At 26.6% G+C, this 24,589-nt stretch overlaps 2 protein-coding genes and 1 long non-coding RNA gene across 3 annotated transcripts in view; 2 read left to right on the top strand and 1 right to left on the bottom strand.

Moving 5' to 3' along the window:
- Window positions 1-13,940, bottom strand: part of LOC107455554 (Integrator complex subunit 7) — a 44,010-nt gene extending 30,070 nt beyond the window's left edge. The window contains exons 1-6 of the mRNA XM_016073165.3: window positions 13,546-13,940; window positions 8,258-8,370; window positions 5,999-6,128; window positions 4,725-4,871; window positions 3,519-3,656; window positions 1,385-1,514 (exon numbers count right to left, since the gene is read on the bottom strand). Coding sequence (XP_015928651.1) covers window positions 1,385-1,514; window positions 3,519-3,656; window positions 4,725-4,871; window positions 5,999-6,128; window positions 8,258-8,354 — 642 coding nt within the window. The 5' untranslated portion in view covers window positions 8,355-8,370; window positions 13,546-13,940. The remainder of the gene's footprint in view (window positions 1-1,384; window positions 1,515-3,518; window positions 3,657-4,724; window positions 4,872-5,998; window positions 6,129-8,257; window positions 8,371-13,545) is intronic.
- LOC122269070 (tigger transposable element-derived protein 6-like) lies at window positions 9,174-11,498 on the top strand. The gene has a single exon (XM_071185947.1). The coding sequence runs from the start codon at window positions 9,862-9,864 to the stop codon at window positions 11,050-11,052; it is 1,191 nt and encodes a 396-aa protein (XP_071042048.1). The 5' UTR covers window positions 9,174-9,861; the 3' UTR covers window positions 11,053-11,498.
- A 7-nt stretch (window positions 13,941-13,947) lies between the features above and the next one.
- LOC122269068 (uncharacterized) lies at window positions 13,948-18,971 on the top strand. The gene is made up of 2 exons (XR_006224957.2): window positions 13,948-14,278; window positions 16,359-18,971. It is a non-coding gene; the product is annotated as an uncharacterized lncRNA (long non-coding RNA).
- The last annotated feature ends 5,618 nt before the right edge of the window (window positions 18,972-24,589 follow it).

Raw genomic sequence — 24,589 nt, 5'->3', positions numbered from 1 at the left:
AAGAATTGCTTCTAATTTCTAATGCTAAAAAAAAAGGAAAAAAAAGTCAAAAATTAAAAAAAAATTTTTTTTAAATAGTTTTTAATTTTTCCAGTGGTTGACAGTGGAAATTTTTAAAGTTAATTGAGGGGCGTTCGTCCCTTAGGTGCATGCTCATGCTTATAAGATATGAAGCAAGTAAAAATTATGATTTTTGAAACATAACACATGAAGTGTGTTATGTTTCATCTGACATTTTTCTGACATTCATCTGACATTGTTATGTTTCTTCTGACATTTTATTTTTAAATGGTATAGCCTTGAATAACAAGATGATACAGGGAAAGAAATACCATCTGGGAATCAAATTTATTTTACTCTAAATCAGTGGTTTCCAACTGCCGGCCCGCGAAGTCTTTTTTCGTGGCCTGCGAACTAAAATATATTAGTTGTCATTTTTTTGTGGGAATTTTCGTAAAAAATCTTTATGGATTTAAAATACTTTTCTCGTTAATAAAAACCTAATTTCTTCGTTTCTGTGAAATTTATCATATCAAAGGTGCAAAAAAATTTATTTCTCAGGTTTTGCATCCAAGAAAATATTTATTCAAATACAAAAATAATCGTGTATGTTGCTCTTTTTTATTAATTTTTTTTTGTATTTTGTGAATATAATTTAGCATGTGTGTATCAGAAATTTTCTTGAAGAAATTCTTAGATGTAACTTTTTTAAACCACTTTATTTGGACGAAAATATTTACACACACATTTGTAAATTTTAAATTTAAAATGTAAATATCCATTCTCTGGTTATTGCAGCAGACAAACCTCAATTGTGTGTGCTACTATGTAAGTTTTAATACCAACCTTTATAAAGTTTTATATCTTAACAATTAGATATATGTTGCACATTAATTGTTTAATACATAGGTTCACATTAAAGTTATTGTAGCCCAATTTTTTTAATATGCAATTAAATATTTTTAAAAATCTGCTTCTTACTTTAATTTGCAATTCACTACTTTTGTTTTGTACAGCTTGGTAAAATTCTGACAGTAATATTCAATGCGCCTTCAAACATAAAAGAGTCCTACATAAAATTTTTATAAAGTTGCGGCCCGCCATTTGATTTGTGTTTCTAATTGTAGCCCCTGGCCTCATGCTAGCTGGAAACCGCTGCTCTAAATCTTAATCGTATACTTTATATCTATGCAACTATAACATAAAATTTTTTTTAAAGTTAAATTTAAATAGAATGATTCCCAAAGCATCTAGAATGATCTTAATAACATATACATAAATAGTAGCAATTTTTCTTCAGAAAATGTAACAAAATAGTCATTTAATTAGTGAAATGACTATGCTAAAACAATTTAAGAACAGGAATGTCAATCAATTTGATTACTTGTGCAATAGTTTGAGCATCATGGTGCATATGTTGAAATATTGAAAGGAGTTGTAACTTGACTTCAACTGGAGTAGCCAGTCCTTGAATCATTTCTCCAATTTTGCTGCAAATATTAGAAGCAAACGCCCTAATTTTGAATGAAAGAAATGTTAAGTTAATTAAAGACAATAATGCTATGAATAATATTAAAACATATAAGAACAACTCATGTTTTATTATCTAAATAATTAAGCAAGCACATTTAGTTTTAGAACAGAAAAAAACATGTTACGGTCTCAATAATACACTTACAAAAAATTTATGTTTTCCTCTCTCTGATAAAACTTTACACAGAATTAGTTACAACTTGTAATGATTTATTAGGAAAATTATACAATTATTACAAAAATCTATTATTAATAATACTCACATTTGTTAATATTATTAATGCTTAAGGAAAACCAAACAATCTTTATGTAAAAAAAATTTTATAAGTTGCAAACTTTGCTGATTTGTCGTATTAGTTTTTCCTACTAAAAGATAAGTCTTCATAAAATTGAATACTTTTTAATTTAAGAAAAAAAAAGGAAGTTCAGTGAAGGTAAAGGAAATTGAGCAAATATGTTATAGTTTATTTAAGTTATTATTAGATAAAAATTATTTTTTTCAAGTAATTGATTCTAGAACTTAAAATTTGTGAGACTCAGAGTTCTATTTTAAAAATCTAAAATCACGGGCTATGTTCTAAAAATAGTGGCAACAAATATTTTGAGAGAGCTACTAATTTTAATTTAAAATTGGCATTTAGGGTCAATATTTTCAATACATATATTTTCCAGTTTTTTTAAGTTGTTACCACAATATATCAATTTCTTATTACACAAATCATGAAGCAACTTTGTCACCTCTTTGTCATTTTTTTTTGTATATTTTAAAACAGCTCTGATCTATGTATATTGTTACAAAGAGAGGAATAATAAGCTTTCTATAATTCTATTAATTTGTACCCATAATAATAAAATAATAATAGCTTTTCTATTAATTTGTATCCATAATAATAACAATGGTGTAATTAGCTTATTTCTGAAAATATATCAAAAGTTTCCTTATTTACTTGTTACTATTAAAATCATAAGTGATTTCTTTAAACAAGTGAAGCTTCAACAAATGTGATAAATTTAAAAAATTGATTAAAGTAAAATAAAAAAATTTCTTGCCAGAATATAGACTTCATTTTTGCAAATAACATAAAATCAAATGAAAAGAAATTGCTTATTTTTCTTCTATGATATTACCAATAATAAAATTAAATAGGATTGTGAAATAAGTATATTTTTGTGTTATAAAAGATAAAATTATAGTACAAGGATAACCAAACATATCATATTAGCATTTCATCATTTGTGATTTCAATTAAATTATAAAAAAACCCAGCTTAATCAGAAAGACATGATAGCATGAAAACTTAACACTAATGATGATGAAAAAAATTTCTTTTATACTTAGGGACTGTTCAAAAATTATGCAAGCATGCATTTGGCAATTTTAGACTCTTTCCCCATTGTTAGCAAACATAAATTAATTACAAACCCTTTCCCTGTTTATGTAAGAAAGTCACAGCTCCCAACAGCCATATTGTTTCTTGCTTTAATGTATACTTTTACAGTTCTACACCAATTAGAATTTTCAGATAACTAAATAGAATTTACAGACTAAATTCAAATAAATTACGTAACTTTGAATAAAACAAAATGTATGTTTTATAAAAATTTGAAATACCTTGCCTTGAAGAAATTTTTCTTCTCACTTCATATAAAAGTTAAGTTTTTATTTCAAAATAAAAAATTTTACAATTGTTATTTTTCCAAAATTTTCGGCTTTTTAAAAATATTTTTGAAAATAATGAGATTTTTGGTATCTTACATAAGCACTGCCCATGCCTCTCCTATCTTGTCAACAAAAATAAGCAAAGCTCAAACCCCCTATCCCCCTTAAGTGCTTAACACAACATATGAGTGCATCCTTATTTGAATTAAGTTAAAAAACATCATCAAGAAAGTATATACTTTTAAAGAAATAAAACAAAAATGTTGTTGCAAAATCCATCTTATAGCAATTTTCATTTGTGATACTTCTAATGAAAAGAACAAACTTTGATTGGGCAGCAAATTTTCCAGTAGCATAAATAGCTGCCTTCATTTCAACAGCATCATGAGAATCTAGACTATTTCTTATACTGTGATGTATACTCTTTTTTTCAGCAACAACACTAGCAATATTGCCTAAAGTCCTAAAAAAAGAATTGATTTCCTTAAATAAATTTATTTGTTGAGAATAGAACTAAAATTTAATTTAAATAAAATATATTACTCATTATTGAATGCACAAATTTCCAACTGAGCAAAAAAATATAATTATATACTTTTTGCTCCATTATAATACACAGGAAAGTGATTAAATTATAATTTTTTTTTAAAGTATTCACTCATATTTCTTTTTCTTTTCAACCTTAATGTGAACAATTTCTTAAAGCAAAGGACAACACAATAAAAATATTTTAAATAAATATTTAATAGCATCCCTCCATTAACAAACTCTTCTTTTTTTCGCATTATTTTAGATATAAAATCAAAAATTGCAGCTTTTTAGTATTTCGTTATTATAATAAAAAAGTTTAATAAAAATTTATAAAGTTTTATTTGTACCATCAGTCAGAAGATTTTTTCTTCTCTTTTTGCCATTTTTTTCTATGCGATTTCATGTGTCCTTTCAATGTTTCCTGTTTATTTGAAGTTTTTGTTTAAATACATTTTTTAAAGAATCCCATTATTGCTTACAGAGGAAGGATAATTTTAAAAGGAAAATATGATATTTTACTTAATATCCTTTCTATGTAACATCAGTTACATTTTCTATTCTATTCAAAATAAAACATTTACATTTTGTATCCTTTTTTCTCATATGTATAATAATATTAGGCTATTGAATTAGACAAAATTTGGCATGTAATGAATACTCAAAGAAATGAAGTAGTTATATTCTTTGAATACATGAAGTTATCTTTAAAAGGAAAAATAACAAAAAAAGGAAACATACAAAAACCTAAAAAGAATAATAAGAACTATGAAACAACCCACAGAAAAGATAAAATAATATAAGAAAATACACAAAAAATACATGAAAACACAAAAATACACAGTATGAAAAAATTTTATAAATTGCTGTGACATTTTCTAGTAATGTGATTTAGTTAAAATTGGTAAAAAAATTAACACAAAAATAAACTATTACAGTTTTTAATAATTATAAAAATTGGAAGTGAATTTGTGAAGTGATTTAAAAAAAATATTTTACAAACCTTAAAGTCAGTGCTCTAGCCACAGGATCATTGCTATGGATAACAGCATACAACCGATGAACAAATTCATCTAAATTAAGAATTTTGTCAAGATGTTTTTGTGTTTGTTGCATAACTCGTAGAATAAGTACTCTATGGAAGTTGGTCCTAAAATAAAAAATTAAACAACATAAAGAAGCAACATTTTTTAGAATCATAAAGAATATTTTTTAGAAAATAAAATGGAGAATATAAGTTGCATAAAAGCTTCATAAGAAATAAAAGCTTAATTAGAATTTAGAATTAATGAATTAACTTAAAATTTAATAAAAGTTTTACGAATTGAAAAACAAACTATAAATTATTTCAAAATCAATTTGAAACAAATTTTATCATAACAAACAATAAATAAGGTTAAAAGTAAAACTAAGTACAAGATGGCTAGTTTTTTAAAAAAAGAATTACATATGAGTAAATAGGAAATGGGTGCTATTTAAAATCATATTGTCAGATAAATACTCTAGATAAAATTTTAAACAAGAAAAAACTACATAAAAAAAAATACAAATTTATAAATCATACTTAGAAATAAATTTTATATAAAATCATATGCTTTAATATGTGCAATATATTTTTTTAAGAGCAAAAAGAAAAAAAAAACACATTCAATGCATTTAAACCATTTCATAGTAGGGATAAAGACACTTGAACTTTGTTCCTCAACTAAGAAAAATATTTATATTTAAGTTTTTCCAAGAAATTTTATTAATACAGCAGACTTTTCATGCAGAGCTTTAAAGGCCATTATTTATAAATTCTATTGTTGTAGAATACAAAAGAAAAACTGTAATCTATAGTTTATACTTTGATTTCCAGCTATACATTTAATTTCGTATAAATTAAATGATCAATAGTTATAAATTAAATTTATATTATTTAATTATGAAATAGACAAAATTGTGCAAAGCGATCTTAAATTATTAATGTCTTGAATTCATAAAGTAATTATTAAAAAAATATTGCACATTGGAAAAATCATTACTAGTAATCATTGCACAAAAAAAACAACATGAAATTGAATTTAAAAAAACTAAAATTACAAAATAAATAAATAAACAAAAAAGTACAATACCCAGTGGGGAAAAATGCAGATAATTTCAAGCAGGGTGAATTGATCAAAATTGTAAAAAAATTCTTTTCAAAGAGAGTAATCATTTTACAATAAAAACATAAAACTGGATAAGAAAAACAACTAAAACTATAAAGCAAATAAATAAATAAAAGATGTGCTATACCCAGTGCGAAATAATTCAGCTAACTTCAAGCAGGCTGAATTTATCAAAATGGGGAAAGGATACTTTTCAAAGAGTCGTGGAAATCTGATGATAGCTTCACACTGTTCACCTACTTTAGCAGATCTTAAACCTACAATATAAAATTACAATAAAAAGAGGAGCAAGACATATTTACGAAAACAAAAATTTTATTTTCTTAAACTTTTAAATTGAAAAATACATTTTAATAACATCAAAAATATATAAAATAAACAATTTAAGTGGCCATACTAATTTACAGAATAACTCTTACCTAGACAATATTAAGATTTCATTCCAAAATATAATTTTGAAGTATTTTACTTCACCGTTTAAAATTTTTTTATTTCATGAACAATTTAATGTGATTTTTTTTTCAATATTTCAGCATTATGAATATAATTATGCAATTATTTTTCAATGTTTCAGCACTATTAATACAATTATATAATTTTTTTCAATGCTTCAGCATTATGAATGCAATTGTGCACTTATTTCTTTTATGTTTCACCATTATGAATACAATTATACAAGGGGTGTTTAAAAGTGAACTTCTTGCAGGGTGAGCTTGGGCCAGAACAGCATAAAATTTGAACATGTGATCTCAGGTGTCTGCCATCTACATTTTGGTTTTAATAAAAATCACCACTTAAAATAAATCTAAAATAATTCAATTAGGCTTAAACTAGGACTGCTTTTTTTATTCATTTATAAAAGACTATAATTTTAACTGGTTTCACTTAAATTTTTTTTTTTAATCTTAATGTATTGAAGATGTATTTAAAATTTTTGCTTTTTGATCATAAAATATGATAAACAGAATTCATAAGAAGACAGAAATAATATAAATTAATTTCAATCCTTTTTCATAACTTTTTTTTATGACAGAAAGTGCTAACAATTTCTATAATCATTATGTATTAGGGATACACCAGATATTCTATTGACCAATCTTGCTGAATACGAAGTTTAAAAATAATATATTAGTTTGGTCAAATATTTTTTCTGAATTTAGTTATGAAATGATTTGTGCATAAATAATATATAAGCAAAATGATGCAAAAATAGAAATTAACTACAAAAACGTGGATCAACATTTTGCAAAAAAGTATATAGTAATGATGCTTTATTATACAAAACAAGCAAACATTTTCTAATGCTACATTTTTAACTGTAAGAGAGTGGATAATTAAGTTAAACAATGATAAAAATGCTTAAATGTATAATTGCATTTAAAATATAAAAAAAAATAAAGGATTAAACACAACTTATGCATAAAGGTTCATAAAGGTTTAAACACAACTTATGCAATAACTCATTAGATTATAGTTTGCACAGTTGTAGTACACTTAGTAGTACACTGTAGTCAGGGGTCTGTCCAGGCCGAATTTACTACCGTTTAGCGGTACCTTCACAAATTCAACTTTAGAAAAACGGTAGTTTCACAAATTCAACTTAAGGAAAAACGGTAGTTTCACAAAATACTTTTTCTTAAAATTTTGTTTTTGTATCCCTTAAGAAACGATAAATCCATATTTTTGTGTTGATTTTTTTAATATAATTTTAAATTTTTCACAAATTATGTCTAAATTTTCACAAAATAGGTACCTCTCAGAAAAACCTAGACAGACCCCTGGTAGTAGTAGTTTGCACTTGGGCATCCCCATTACCTATTCATTAGCAAAACTAAATGAATAAAATGATAATGAAATTGTTTTCATTCAATAATATGATTGAATTTATTAACTAAGAAGACTTTCTTAATTTTTATAGTTTCTTTGGAAAGAAAATGAAAGAATGGATTTTTTTTTTTTACCTACTCATTTGTCAAAAACAAAAGCTCAAAGCATTGTATTGAATTTAATCAACGTGCTTTCTACTGCAATCTAACATCTTAGAAACACTGATTTAGAGAAAATAATATTTTCAGGTGCAAAAAGATATCCCTAATTGTAAATGTCAACCCTTAATATTACATTCAAATGGTGCAATCTGTAAGTAAGTTGACACTTAGATTCCTTTCAGAATATTGTCTTATGCTAGTTCATCTTATATATATTACCCTATTTAAAAAATAGGGTAATAAATAGGGTATGTAAATAGGGTACCCTCTTTAAAAAATAGGGTAATATATATAAAATTAACTTCTGAAAGTTATTTGTATGTTCTATTATATGATATATAATGAGTGTTTCACAATATGATTAATAATAATAAAGAACATAATAGAAAAAAAAATGCCTTTATCAAGTTCTGTCAGAGCAGAATTAGCATCTTGGTCAGGTTCACCAGAAGATGTTTCTCCAATTATAGAAAGTCGAGCTGAAACAGTAGCCATAATCGGGGATTATTTTCTGAAAATAAAAAAGGAAAACTGAATTTAACTAATGAAATATTTATGATCAAAGAAAGCAACATACAGATAATCATGAAGTTAAAACTTAAGTATGAAAAAAAGAGAATATTCTTAAATTACAACCTTTAACAGATATGTTACCTCAGTAACAAATTTCAAATCTTAAATTTAATGTCTACAATGAAGTTTTAGTGAGTAGAAAAAAAATAATAAACTAGCTTTACAAATAAACTAACAAATTTCAAAACTGACTAATTTTTTTTTTTTTACAGATAAAATACTTAAAATAAAGCGAAAAAAAAAGCGCAGAAAGTTGGCTTTCAAACTTAATGTAATATACAATAATGTCCTGCTAAAAAAATTTTTTTTTAAACAATATTTGCTATATATATATATATATATACAGGGTTATTCATAATTCCCTCTGAGGTTTCGAAGCGTTATAGTTAAAAAAAAGAAGACGAATATGAAAAAAAGAAACATATGAAATTATTCCGAAACTATTCAAGTTTTACTTACATACGTTGTGTTCTATGTGTGAACCCTTGGTCACACGGCATACATCAATGTGATAGTGCAGTTCCTGCCATACTCTACTCAACAGGGTACTGTCTATGTTATTGATAGCACGTGTTATCCTTTCATGCATCACATGTTATCCATATTAAATTAAAACTTGAATACTTTCGGAATAATTTCATATGTTCTTTTTTGCCATATTCGTCTTCGTTTTTTTACTATAACGGTTCGAAATCCTGGAGAGAATTATGAATAACCATGTATATATATACAGTGAACTCCCTCTATTACGATAATGTTCCGTGGTCCCGCCAAACTTGCATATGGATTAATGTTATCTTCCTCTCAATATAACGATATTCTCTGAAGCAGTAAACCTCTGTAAAACGATTTTTTTTTCAAATTTCAACATTATTTTCTTCTTTTTTTTTATTGGTTTTCAAATAATGTAAAATGCCTTTTTGTCATCTTTTACCATTTTTTTCATCTTTTCTGATAAAAGGGTCACTGCTGGTTATGATCTTTCACCCCACTGTTATTTCTTTGCACATCAGAGAATGGCTTTTGTATTCAAATTTCATTCCCCCACTGTTGAGGTACTTAGACCACCCTAAGAGCTTCATGTTTTAGAATTGCCTCCCTCAGTTCTTAAGAAATCACCATTGTAACATCATGAGTCATAAATGACCACACACATCACAGTAACACCTGCGACCCTGAGAAGGTACTGTTTCTGTAGAAGGTGGGTGGAGCACGTTTATTGAAATTGAGGAGGAGAAAAAAATGTATACTGACCATTGGTCATCGTTCATCACTGTCACTTAATCCCTGATTTAAACTACACCTGGTGTTTTCATGAGCTAGCGCAAATTCTACGATCAGAACTTTTCGCATTTAGTGCTGCTAACATTTTCAGCTTGGTGAGTCTTCAGTGTATTGGATATTTTTTACTAGTGTAATTTAGCATAAGATGGCAGGGAGAAAGCAACTTTCATTTCAAGATAAACTTAACGTTATTAAAGATATTGATGATGGAATGAAACAGATTGATGCAGCTAGAAAATACGGATTATCTCAATCTACAGTTGCAACGTTTCTAAAGAAAAGAAAACAGATCGAAGATACTGTAAGTTCAAATTTAATTAATCCAAAGCGTAAACGACTAAAAGTCGCAACTAATGAAAACATTGATGCTGCCGTCTTAAAATGGTTTCAAGAGATGAGAGCAACAAATATCCCGATAAATGGGCCCTTGTTATGCACACAAGCACGTAAATTCGCAGTAATGCTAGGGAACGAAACTTTTAAAGCTAGTAATGGTTGGCTAATGCGTTTTCGGGATCGACATGGAATAACTTTCCAGGAAGTTCACGGAGAGAAAAAATCTGCTCCGATTAACGAAGCAAATGAATGGAAGCAAGAGAAGATGACAGATATTCTTCAAAAGTATAAACCAGAGAACGTTTATAACGCAGATGAAGCTGGGCTGTTTTTTCAACTCCTTCCCGATCGAACATTGGCATTTAAGGGTGAAAAATGTTACGGCGGAAAAAAATCAAAGCAGAGATTGACTGTTCTTCTGTGTGCCAATAGCACAGGGACACACAAGATTCAACCTCTTGTTATCGGCAAATCATTGAAGCCGAGGTGTTTCAAGAATGTGAAAAGTCTTCCCGTGGAATATAAAGCCAATAAAAAAGCTTGGATGACTTCTAAGTTTTTTTCTGAATGGTTGTTGATGTTAGATAAAGAAATGAAAAAGAGGAAGAAAAAAATTGCTTTATTAATTGATTACTGCACCGCTCACACCTCAATTCCAAAACTACACAACGTCGAAATCGTTTATTTCCCGGCCAACTGCACTTCGATTTTGCAGCCACTCGACATGGGAATAATCAAGTGTTTCAAAGGATACTACAGGAAGCGTTTGGTTGAATCGATACTTGTCAACATCGAAAATAAAGTAGAAGATCCTTTTAAAACTGTGAATGTCAAGGAAGCATGTGATATTATTGCTGGTAGTTGGTGGGAGGTAACAGAAAAACTATTCAAAATTGTTGGAAAAAGGCCGATTTGTGTGTCATGGAAGATGAAATTGCTTCTAATAGTGAAGAAAATTTCACAGACAGTGATCTTTCAGATAATCAAGAATTTGTTTTGAATCTTCAAAAATCTTTATCCCAACTTCAGGAAAAAATGGGTAAAACATATGGTGTTAACGTGGAGGACTATTTAACTGCCGATGACGATCTCACAATTTTCGCAGGAGTTAGTGATGAAGAGATTATCTCTGAAATTACGGATGAAATGGAAAATAATGATGAGGAAGAAGATGGTGATGATGATCCATGTGTATCACAGTCCGTATTGTCACCCCTTGAAGCTCTTCAATCCGTAAAATCTCTAAAGACATTTTTCTCAAGTCTTCCATTCACAAATGAAAATCATTTTCGGGCATTGGACTCTATGCATACTTTGTTGGTTGACTTAACAGTCAGAAAAATGAATAAACAAACAAAAATATCGGATTTTTTTCAATAAAATTTTTTTTAAAGGTAAGTTTACAATCTTATGTTCTGTATTTATATCCATTGTTTTTAATGCTTAACCGTAATAAACACTTTGCAAATTAATTTTTTCGATAATATATAAATATATTTATAGTTAATGAATATATAACATTAAATTTCAAAAAATCTTATTGCGTCCCAGAATTATGTGGGCCCTCGATATAACAATATATCCCTCTACAACAATATTCTTATTTGGTCCGCAAAATATTGTTGTAGCGAGGTTTTACTGTATATATAAAAAATTTTTTTTTTTAAATGAAGAAGCAAAATTTTATTTGTATGTTTTATATTTATATATCTATTCCAATGGTAAAGTACTTCATTTTTACATTAAAAAACATCATTTATATGTCACGTCTTTCTTAAGATTTACAAAATATATTTTGCTTTAGTCAATATTTCTCCATTTTTATCCTGTGTTTTAATTTCACTGGTTTTGTTATTAAAATTTTTAAGAATGATGATGTTAATTATATGTGTATATATTTATAGAGAAATTGCGTAAAATAAAATATTCAAAATTTACAACAAAGGCTAAATTTTTTCAATAATGTCTAATTTTTAACTTTAAATAGGTGCTATCTAATACTATTGTTATAATTATAAATACTACATACAGTAATACAATCCTAGAAACTTAAAAATTACTGTCTTTATGCATATTTGAGTTAAATTTTAGTAAAAAAATTTGATTTTTAAAATTCTGAATTTACAACTGTTAATTTTTCTATTGTTTAATAACAGTCCTTTGAAAGATACATAAATTATGCTTTACAGTAGAGTTAAGCCATTAGAAAACTCTAGATCAAATCACATTGTGAAACATTCATTTTTTTCACATTTCATCTTTAATAAATTAGATAGTTTGACATTGATTTAGTAAATTACTAATAAAAATTATTCATTATATTCCTTCTTTGCTAGAATAAATATAGCAATAAATAACTTTGAATGAGTAAATTTACATTCTAATCAATCAGAAACTTGGAAATCCATTAAATCGATAAAGAATTTTTAAAAAAAATAATAATTCTATCTATGCTGAATGCATGCAGACATAAATACATATTAGCATGAACTAGGCAGGAATGCAAAATATGCCAAAGTATGGTTTGGGAAAAATCACTGAAATCACAGCAAAAATTTTCCTTGTAAATTGGAATGAAAATTCATGATTGCAGCAGGAAATCTTACAAGAATTGATGATGGGAAAAAGTAATAACTACTAATTTAAAAGAGTAAGAATATTTTCTATTATGTTAAATGTAACACAAATAACTTTCTAAGTAAATTTGATTGTTAGTTTAAATTCCTTAAGTTTATAAATTAAATTTCTATATGACTTATATATATTTCTATTAACTATAGGAACTATTTTAATATATTTTAAGGCAATTTTCGGTTGGCGAAATATTGCACATTTTTTTCCCTTTATTTTTATTTTATTTGTTTTTTCACTAAATAAAATGAATGTTCACAAAAAAATAATTTAATTTTGTTGTGCCTGGCTAACCGAAAAGTACATGTTTTGATTTCTATCATTTTTAAAACACTTTTATTTCAGAAATGTGTAAAATCAAATGAAATTTTTTTCCTTTTGTTAAAAAAAATTATTATCAAAATATTTTAACAATACACAAATTTCACTTTCAAAAACTATTTTTAAAAAGATTTTTTTATCTAGAAAAAAAAAATGCCATATAATTAAAGGAATTCTTTAAAAAAAATGTTTTATGCAAATATTTGGTTCTGGGAATATTTTTCAATCCTATGGGATATTTCTGTCACACTAACTACAATTGCCAAAGCACCAACTTAATTTAAAAAATATATATATATATGAAGAGGTTTGCCTGAGAGTGGTTACGAGTTAGGTCCCCTTCTGAGAAGTTATTTTTGTTTTTTAGTTTCTAGCCGGCCTACCCGAAAGTTGCCAGGACTTGGTAAATATTCTGAATGTTATAAAAAATATGTCACTTTCCAAAAACATAATAGCATTTTAGGGTTTTCAGTTATTGCGATTAGGCAAGGAAATGAAATATCCCTTATACTAAGTTATCAAAAATTAAAACAATAAATACCGGCAAAATAAGGAAGTATAAAGTATCGAATCTTGAAATGAATAGAATCTGTGAATTCCTCTAAAAAATAGTGCTTATGGTGCAACAAAAAATATCTTTCATTTATCCTTTCACAGTAACTAATCTAAATCTTTAATTGTCTATAATCGTTGACTTTGCATCGTTCTTATTTTTTAATTATTGTTTACGCTTTTGGGCTTTTTACTTCTGTGCAGCTAAGAGATGTCAAATAGGCTTATTCATCCAAAGACTTATTAATTCATGACATGATGAAAATTAGTACCCTAACGATTACTTTGATCTAACTAGAAAAGAATATTTAATTATTATGTGTTATTCAAGTTTTCGCAGTAATTTCAGCAGATGATTTTGCTTATCATCACAATTATAACCTTAACCGTTATATTTTCACGTGAAGTCTAATGTAAACAAACAGATCCAAGATGATTAATGTGTTTTTATTGTTTGTGCCACTCATAAAATCGTGATAAAGTAAATTTCATTTAGTTTTGTAAGAAAATTGTGGATCTTAATCAAATAAAAAGAATTTGTGTTCGTGACGATTCGAAATTAGCTTTTACCAATTAAGCTGTGGCATTTTGTTAGCAACACATTCACTTGAACATTTTAAATCATTTATTTTCTTGAGAAAACTGTTTTAGATTATGTTGCGTGAAAACAATACATTCTTTGTTATTGCATCACTTAAAAGAAACTGAGAAATTTATTCATTGTAAGATCTATGGTTTAATTTTTCCAAGTTTAGTTTATCTTTAAAATTTGGTACCTTATAAGTAAATAAGAATTTTGTTTACTCGTATCATACTTAAGATTTTTTCTTTTTGATTAAATAAATAAGTTGTCTTTAAATGAAAATGTGAAATATTTTATTTATATACAAGTGTCAATTTAAAGCGTTCGATTCTGCTTATGAAGCAATAAGACTTTTATGAACTTGGTTACATAATCTTCATTCATACCTTGGAAGAAATCTACATAATTAGTCTTGAAAATTTTGTAGCTTAAAACTGTAAAACCAATATGTGTATTCCAAATTTAATAACTTTTTCAAGCTGATTTCAATAAATGCTGAAAAAAAGAAGAGAAAGAGACAAAAATTGTAACATGAAAATTCTTTAAGTCATTGACAAAAAAGAATGGGATTCTTTTAACGTTTCTATTTCAAATTCTCTCTTACTAAAACTTGTTAAGAACCAACCTAATTCAGAGATTTATTTAAAAAAATTTAGATCAAGATGGCAAAAACTTATTGGGACGGCCTTGGCTTGTCATAGACTGTTGTGCCCAAGAAGAAGATTAAAAAAAAATTAAAGATATAATTTCTATATAAAGAAAATACCAATTTTTTTTTCAAGGAAAAAGTTAAAAATGTGTTATAAAATTTTTTTTTAAAGAATACTAAGTGTACAAAGCTTAAAAAGCTTTTTTTTCTAATTCAATTTTTTTTAATACTGTATGCATTATGTAGTATGATTCGCTTTACTTCTTTTTTACAAGTATAACAACTTCTTGCAGGCTTTAATGCTTCAACCACACACTCCTCGCGGTTATTTTTTGTCCGCATTGCTGCTCTATATTTAAATTTTCTAATCTTATTCACTGCTATTTTACCATCTAATCTGCAGTCTCACTTTAGCTTGGAATTTCTCAGGATTTCTGAATACCAAAATCTGAATTTAGTTATTTTCCAAATATAGCCCAATGTTTTTGACCTATTGTTATTGAAGTCTTTTATTATTCTTGTTGTTATGCAGTGTTTTCATTACAGAAAAAAAATGGGAGAGAATTTCTTACCCTTTCTCAAAAACAGGGTGAGATTTAAAAAAAATTAAATCGTGTTTTCTTAATTTCTAAAAATTAAGAAAACACGAATAGACTTGGAAAAAAATTATTTCTTTAATTATAATACATTTTTAACATCTTCTAATTGAATATTTTTGCTGCATCATCATATGGAAAATGTTCTATATCTACTTTTTCATCAGCTATAATATTTATTTGCCTGAAAAATATCCGTATTCGTTTCGTTTTGAGCGTATCTACCGACATTTGTTTCATTTTCATTTGTCTGTTACGGAGTAGAAGATGTTGCCTTAACAAGGTATTTATCCATCTTACATGAAGAGACCTTACCTACGGTGACCAGGTGGTTGCAGAGAAATGTGTTCTGAAAGGGATTCGGGTGAGTTGTGGTCTGCTGTTTGCACCGGATCTGAAATATACTGTTAAATAGGGAAGCTAGATAACAAGGACCGATGTTCAAAATAATGAAAGATCAAGGAAGAAAAGTGAAACGGGTTTTATTCAAAATGGCGAAAGACAAATTTTTTTCCAAAATTTGCGCATTTTGAAATTGATTAACAGAGTGCGCGAACTTCTCACGTTAATAATTTTTTATTGCGAGAAGAGAAAAAAATATGCGAGATTCTCGCTTTCTCGCTCTGTAGTGAAAACACTGTTATGGCTCAAAGGAATAATTAAGCTATTTTCAACTTGTACGTATTCTATATTTATGTAAGTAAAAAAAAAAAAAATCTTGTTTGCGTTTTGTAGAATAGTGCTTAAAAATAAAGTGCAATTTTTTTTTTACAGTCCTCTGATTTTATGATCTTTTACCAATTTCAATTAAATTAAGCAGAAATTGCATTGACTTTTTACTGCAAAATAGTCTTAAGATTTCTAAACATTTATATGTTACCTTGTTACTTCTTACCATTTTTTATTTGACTTACTTTTTGTTAACAACAAAATATGATATATTCAATATAATATATATATTTGTTTACTTTCAGGTATATGAGGATGTAGTTATGGCACAGTGCAACCATGAAGTTTCGTCAGAGATTAGCCTGGATTATTTTATTTTTATACCTTCTACTGTCACTTTTGGCTATTTATTATTATTTTGAAATTAGTGATCAATATAACACTCTTGCACTTGAACATAATAAAGTTCACCATTCATCCATAGGCTTGAAAAGTGGTAGTTCTCATTGGATTTCTTTGTGGAAGCATTTGCCAGATGTACCCTTCACTTTGTGGTTATTTATTTTTGCTTTATTTTATTTTCAAATATTTTTCTGCATTTATGTTTGTACTCAACCAGATCCCAAAGAAATATTATATTCATTGCCATGCATGCTTTGTGCCAAAAAGATATCTAAACATGATAAAGTGTTATTGTCTCCTATTTAGGTGATGTAGAGTTTGTATATATTATGTGTTTCTATTGAAACATATTCTCATTTATAATTATTTGGATATTAACCATTTGTTTACTGTGCTTAGCCTGGTGAAGTCTGTCATTCTGGTCAACTTGTTGTACCAGTTGTAATCAGAAGGTTAAAATTCTAAAAATCTATACACTAAATTGCTAGTATGTTTTGTAGATTATTTTTTATTTCAATTGTTTTATGAAGTGAAATTTATATTACAAATTTATGTGTTCTCTATGTTTTAGATCTGAAATGAAGTTATTTTTCTAATTCTTAATTGGGAACAAATGAATATTAACTAACTGTGTATTGATCTTTTCAAAAATACATGTCCTTTATTTAAAAAATGCTTATTTGATTTAAATAAGAAGAGACTATTTTTATGCTTCTAACTGTTGCTTATTAACAGGAGTATGTGACAGTAAAAAATATTACTTGGTAACAATGATTATCTGTTGGTTAATCATTTAATTTCTTTTCTTGATTCTTTAACTGAATTTATGTATATATTTTTCCTTTTTACATTCAATACAAATATTTATAGCACATTCTGATTTATTTCTTTATAATTATATCTGGACTTTTTACTAACTAGTATCTATATCAGCTTTGTTGTTTCTGATTTAAGAATGTATAATCATGCAAGAGTAACATAAGATTTCTCATTGTGGTGACAGAGCATTATATTGTATACTTTCAAGGGTCTGGTATAAAGGTGATTAGGTTTGTTTCAAGTATACTTTTCAGAATATCATCTAACAGTTTTGACTTTATTTTACCAATATTAAATTGATTAACTAACTTTCAATGTTTAAATATTAATGAGATACAATTGCTTCAAAATAAATGAACTGCATTATTATTTATTAATTTATATCTATTTTACAGTTTCAATTAATTGTCTAAATAGTTTTGATTAATTACATAAAATAATCAAATTCAATTATCATGATGAAATTGCTTATTCCAACTTATTAATCAAGAAAATTTGCTGTGTGATATGTATCATATTCTCTTGATGAAAAATCCTAGTCGATGTAAATATCAATCATTCTTGTAACTTTCCTCCATGAGGAAAATAAATGTGATCTCTAAAATATATGTATAAAATTGTTAACAATTTTATATTTAAGCAACATATCAAAAAATATATTGTGGTTGTTAAACATGTATTTGCTTGTGCATTTATTTTTTAACTGTATGATACATTTTACAAATTCTATATAATTATCGAATTTGTAGTTTTTTTAAATTGCATTTTAAGTACTAATATTATTGCATTCCAAATTATGTTGCCAAAATGCTTTTCAAAATTTGTTACATTCTTCTTCTTTGATTCAAAAATGGCTCTTAATTTTAAAATCTAATTTATAGTAAATATTGTTATATTGACTATTAAAACCAAACTATTTAAAATTATGAACATTTAATAACTTTTAAGTGACATATGTACTTATTTATTGACAAATTATTGCAAAAATGTTCAAAAAGGTTCTCTAAGAATAAGTGTATTATTACTGTAGAATTATTGTACCCATTGCTTAATAAGTTTTACTCTTTGTAAATTTTATGAAAGATCTCGAAGGTTTATTATATTGCCAATTGACTATTTGTTTCTGAAAGTAATTGTATAGGATATATTTTATAATACAGGTGAATTCAGTCTGTATATCTTAGTTATTTTTGATCAGATTCTCATATAGGCTTTTAGTTCTATCTCAAATTTTTCTTTAAAAAAATATCTCATGCAATAAAATTTTTAAAATTAGTTAGTTACAAGTTTCACTGATATCAAATTAGTAGTATAATTTAATAAAGGAGTGTGGTGTACACAGGCTAGAAAATGTAGTTACAGAATTGATACTTAAAAAGTTGGAAATGAAATAGGATCTCGTATGCATCAGTCAAATGTTCAAAAATTTTGTTTTGTGTGGCTTTCATTGCACTACAAAGATTTATTTTCACTTTTTACTCTAAATAATGATCATATATATCCCTACTGCCATTTTATGTTTTATGGGAGATAGAAATTGTTGATACTAAAAGTAAATAAAGAATCTCGGCAATAAAATGTAGCATTTTTTATATGAAATAACTTGTATGATTACAAATCTCTATTAAATTTATACTATGCAAAACTACTTATGTAATTAAATAAAATTAATTTTTTTTAAAAAAATTAAAGCGAAAGATGGAGAAAAAAAGAATTTTAAATTGAATGTATTAACTATCATTTATTGAATGTATTACTTTTAAAAACATTTTTATTTATCTGTCATTACAACAGGGGTGTGATAATCAGGGAATACATTAAGTACTTTTTTCATTACCATTATCATTTCTGTTTAAATGACTAAAAGTAAATGTTTTGATATTGTTAAGTATAATATAATAAAGTTGTTTTTATTGTGAATTTGTTGAAATTAGGCAAGGGAAGGAAAGTAAGTTCCAAAGCAACATGTACTATATAATCTCTAGATTTTCAAATTTATATCTATTAAACATTGCAGCAGGTTATTTTTGAGGATTATATAATTATACTACAATACAAACAATAGAATTTTCATCTCTTTGACAACCTAAAACAAAGATGAAATACTCATGAGGTCTGGTGAGAAAAGCTAGCTAGTGCCTCAACTCCTTAGTATTTTAAAAACAATTAAAAGCTTTTTATATGATAAAATTAACAACTTTTTATTTAATATTTGTTAGTTTTTATTATTTATTCTCTTTGTTCAACACACATTATAAAATACAAAAACTTGCATATCGCAATAAATGAATATAAAAATGTTCATCTTATGATTTCTAATTAAATGTTATTTTTCAAATAAGAAAGCCCACCATATGCCAAAATAGTTAATAAATTTATTATATATTTTACATAAAATAAATTCTAACCAAAAATATTTTACAAAATTATACTAAAATTTGTGTAAAAAATATTCAGATTTTATTTATCAACTTGTGGTTGAGTACATTTAGGACCTCATTTTTTTTTATATCATTATAATTTTATATACAAAGGATATATTATAGGAAGAAAACATCGCAGACAAAAAATACTTACATATTGAAATTATTATTATTATTTTGCATGAGTAAAACTTAAGAACACTTGGTGTATAATAAACTTTCTGTGCTCTTTTCAAATTTTTGTTAATTATTTGTTGTTACACTATTATTACATTATTGTTATTAAAAAAATTGAAAAACATGTTGTATATATTTTATTAAGTTGTCAATTTATGAATGAATGTTCAGTAAATCCTATTCCTTATTTATGGATGCATTTTAACAGTTAAAGGATCAGTCCCAGATTTTAAAATATTTTGTATGAATTGTATTAATAAATTGCTAAATATTTAAATTTTGTTGAATATTTAGTTAGTGAGCAATTATTACAAAATTGTTCATTTGTGCAGTTCTTAGCATGATACATAATATACATTGCAATTTGGTATTTGAAAATATTGAAGTTCCAACAATATTAATAAGAATCGGACAAAATTTGAATTTTCTGAAAATATATTATTTATATTAAATAAATAAAAAATACATCAGAAACAAAACATTAATTCCCTAAAGGATTATGTTTAATTTTAAACAAAATGGATCATTTTTTCATGTAATTCCAATAAAAAGTAAAGCTTAATATTATTTATAATTTTCAAAGATTTATAAAATCAGTTATACAGGGCATATTAAAATTTATGTATCCTTAAATCTTTTGCTAATCTCTCACATGAATTCAACTCATAAAATTACCATAATATGAATTATTAAAATAATGTATATGCATGAATATTTTTATTATGTTTACTTTCGTTTCAAAGAAATTTTCTTTTGCTCAATTATCATATAACGCAAGTATGTAATTGGTGATACATTTTTGTTTTTAATAAAAAATTTTGTAAACATTTTATTTGATTATTTAAATACATATATCTATTTACCCAGCAAGAACTAATTTTTTTTCATAATTGTAAATTATTAGCCACTTTTATGTGCCAGTTGTTCTACCCTCTAAGCTCTGCATTCAGTCTTTTACCTTTGGCAAAATTGCTCTGACAGAAAAAAAAAAAACGCTTTAGGAGGAAACTAAGCTTTTCTCAAATGACTAGCAACAAAGAGATATTCGGTAACATTTCCTCAAAATAGTGGTTTATTTGACTTAAATCTTTCTACATGCCAGTTGTGAATCTCAAACCCTGGATTAAAAATAGTACGAGATTATAGATTTAATAAAAAATGACGTCGAGACAACCATGTTGATGGATCCTGCTGCTATTACCATTCAGTTTAACGGAAATCATTTTTCGTGGAAAGAAAAAGAGAAGTTTATTTTTTTCTTTTAATGATATTGTTACGTTAGACTGAGAGGCTAAACTTTGTGATTCATTGCATAATAATAACAATAAAATTTAATTTCTAAAAGAATTTAAGATTTGGGATGCATTTTTTTAGTTTATAATAATGAAATATATGAAAATTGAGAATTAATTCCCATTACATTTACAACTTTAATATCTTTTTATAAATTGGTTTAAATGAAAGTAATAAAAAATATAGCATTTAGCATATAAAAAGCCTTGTAGGGTAATAGATATGCAAGCCACTCATATGCAAGTTGCTTTGATATTTAAAGAGCTAATTGAAATTAGCTACGAAATATAGTCTTATCTTCAAATCGCTACCTAAATTCTTAGATATTTTTAAAATATATTATAAAAACTGGTAATAGATTTATATGGTGCGTAGCGTTTTTAAAAAGTGCTTATTTTCGATCTTCGTTTTTTAAAAGCCCTTAAAGGGTCTTTTTTCATGGGGTATTTTTAAAATGTGCTTAATTTTGCTTTTTCGAAAATAAGATTTTTTTCTTTACCAGGTCGATTTTCGTCACGTATTATGAGCTGGGTTTGGTGAGATTATTGCACTCTTATGTGCAACTCTGATGTATTTTGCAAGATATTCTCTATTTCATGCTTCATTTTTCACCCTCTAAAATCGAACCGAAAAATCTCTGGATTATTTTATAATGGCTAATATAATCAAGAAAAGAGTTCTTTGTCATAAACTAGTTATTTTATCATGATCGCATAAAGTCTGTGTAAATTATTTTGTTTATGCATATAGTGCTTAAAAATATTTTTGAGTGCTTAAAAGGTGCTTATTCTTTGTCGAGAGATTTTGCTACGCACCCTGGATTTAGATATGCCATGTAAGAGAATATTTTCAGAATTTTTTAACTTAAAAGTCAACCTCGTATGCAAGAATTGAACATTTAAATCCACTCTGATACCTTTATTTTTTGCCGCTTTAACGGTAATCCGTTAAACTGTGTGACGGCAGCACATCGCCTGGAAACAAATTTAGTTTTTGCACTTTCTTTCAAAACGGATTATAAGGTTTATTACTTTTCTGGACCATTTTTAGTCCTAAATTGTGTAAAATATGAAATTTACTGCTCTTGGCAAAATATGTATAGATTAAGACTTTGCAAACTTTAAATGGCGATTTTTAAAACTTTATAAATTTTCATTTACTTTGGTTAAAAATTTAATAGTATGTGTATGTTTTCCCCATCAGCGTGTGGACGATCATAGGAGAATGAAGTATGTTAGTTTTTGCTGTCTTGATTTTCAAATAAATTAAAAGCTTTTAGGTTAGGAAACTATATAGAAACAAAAACTGCGTTAAAAATAGTTCTAAAAGAAAGCGTCGTGGAAATTTTAGAAAATATTTTTGACAATTAACTATGAAAAATGCTATTTAAGGGGAAAATACCGTAGCACATTCCCATACAAATGAGGGGGGACGGTCAAGACATGAACCAGTCTTCTCTCCAGATGGCATATTCGAGCGTTTGGGATCGCGAATAAGGTTTAGGTTTATTGTCACGCTGAATCAATTTCCGGATCATATTTAATTGGAAAACTGCAAACGACGTCATGCGCGTGAGTCGAATCTGATTGGATGACCCATGTGACCATAGTTTGACTTGCAAGTGACGTCATTTCATCCTTAAATTGTAGCATTTGTCGATTCAGAAGTCAATCAGGTTCGACACATACACGTGATGTCGCTTACAGGTAAATCTGATTTAGATCTCATGGCAAGTCATAATTAGTACTCCACTTCTTCTTGAGTTGCAAGTACTCAATTAGTGGTTTCCTAAAGCATGAATCATAAAAAAAAAATCAAATTTTTACCCTTTCAGTTTTAAAAATTTAATGTAAATAGTTCAGAAAAATATTAGGAAATATCTGATACTAAATTAAAGAACAATTATGATTCTTGCTGTAACATCTAACTCTGAAAAGATAATTTAAAAAAAAGTAGTTACACATTGAAATGAGGAATCATATTTCAAATAGAGTTACACAAATGATCAACAAAATTTTAATTTCGGGAAAGGAATAAGTCAAATCGCGATTAAACATTCACACTGCATATTCAAGAGAAACAAATATGACGCTGTCATGCAAATACTTTAAGGATTTACTTTTGAGAAAATATGATCTTGACAACGAAGATGCAATCGGATCTTATATATCTTCCATAAATATTTTAATACGAGAACTATCACCAAATACTTTAAATGAAACATGCTTTACTAAACAACAAATCTATACGATTTTAGAGCCTTTAATTCACTATATTTACCATCAAGATAATATGATACGAAGTGTTGCAAAACTGAGCTTGCTCAATCTGATCAAGAATTGCCACAGATCAATCGCTCAGAAAATATCTAGATTTTTGGTTCCAATTTTTATTAAAAATATCATTTTATTTTTTAGCCAAACGATAACGAGTATTCGAAAACTCACTATCAGTGGTAGAAATCATAATTTGAAAGCCGCATATAATCGTTATGAAGAAGAGATGGAATTTATAGATGATATTTTAAACATGGAGAAAAATATTAGTGACAGAGTTCGAACATGTCTTATGATTGATATTATGATTCCTCTTCTGCGATTAATACCAAACGATAAAGAATTTACTAACAGCAAAATTGTTTTTATTTTGTTAGGAATAACATTAAACGCCGTAAATGATTGCAAATTTAAAAAATTCATTTGCAGTTTTTTCTTATCAAAAGACAAATATATAAATAGCAAAGCAAATAAATACATAAAGCTCAATTGTACAATAATGGCTATGGTAACTAGCTTTCTTTCCAACGAAAACGAATTAAGGAGGTATTTATTGTGGCTATTAAATTCCATAGCGAGATTTTATGCTGAAAGTAGGAATGAGCATGAAGTTATTAATTTATTAGATACGTACGGTTCAGTTCTTTTCAATATTTTACAATCAGATACGTATACGTCAACCTATATTGAATTAGATATGATAGTTTTATTCTATAAAACGATCTTTAAAGAAAAAAACTTCACTGAAAGAATTCTGTGGGAAACTTTCAGAAATCATTACACAGAATTACTTATTCAAACTTATTTAACAAAATGCCAACAAATTATTATTGAAAATTATACAAATTTACTTACATTAATTGATTCTGAGTATAAAAATTTTATGCATAGTCTACATCAGTTAGAACGCATCTCAATTGATATTCTAAATTTAACCGATAGTATAAGTATAAAAATAGAAACAAAAGAACAAATAAAACTTTACAATGTAAAGCAATTAGTTCGTTTTAGGTGTCTATATAATTCTGTTAGTCTTAAAAAAGAATCAATTTTACCACTTCTGCAAGAAAAGGTAAAAGTAAGCGAAATGATATCACTTAAAAATAGTATACCTTGCAAAAAACTTGTGTATAAAATCTATCATAA

Source organism: Parasteatoda tepidariorum, chromosome 9 (genome assembly GCF_043381705.1).
Source record: "Parasteatoda tepidariorum isolate YZ-2023 chromosome 9, CAS_Ptep_4.0, whole genome shotgun sequence".
NCBI classification, from domain to species: Eukaryota; Metazoa; Arthropoda; class Arachnida; order Araneae; family Theridiidae; genus Parasteatoda; species Parasteatoda tepidariorum.
Note: the sequence above shows the minus strand (reverse complement) of the source record. Positions and strands in the feature narration are given on the sequence as shown.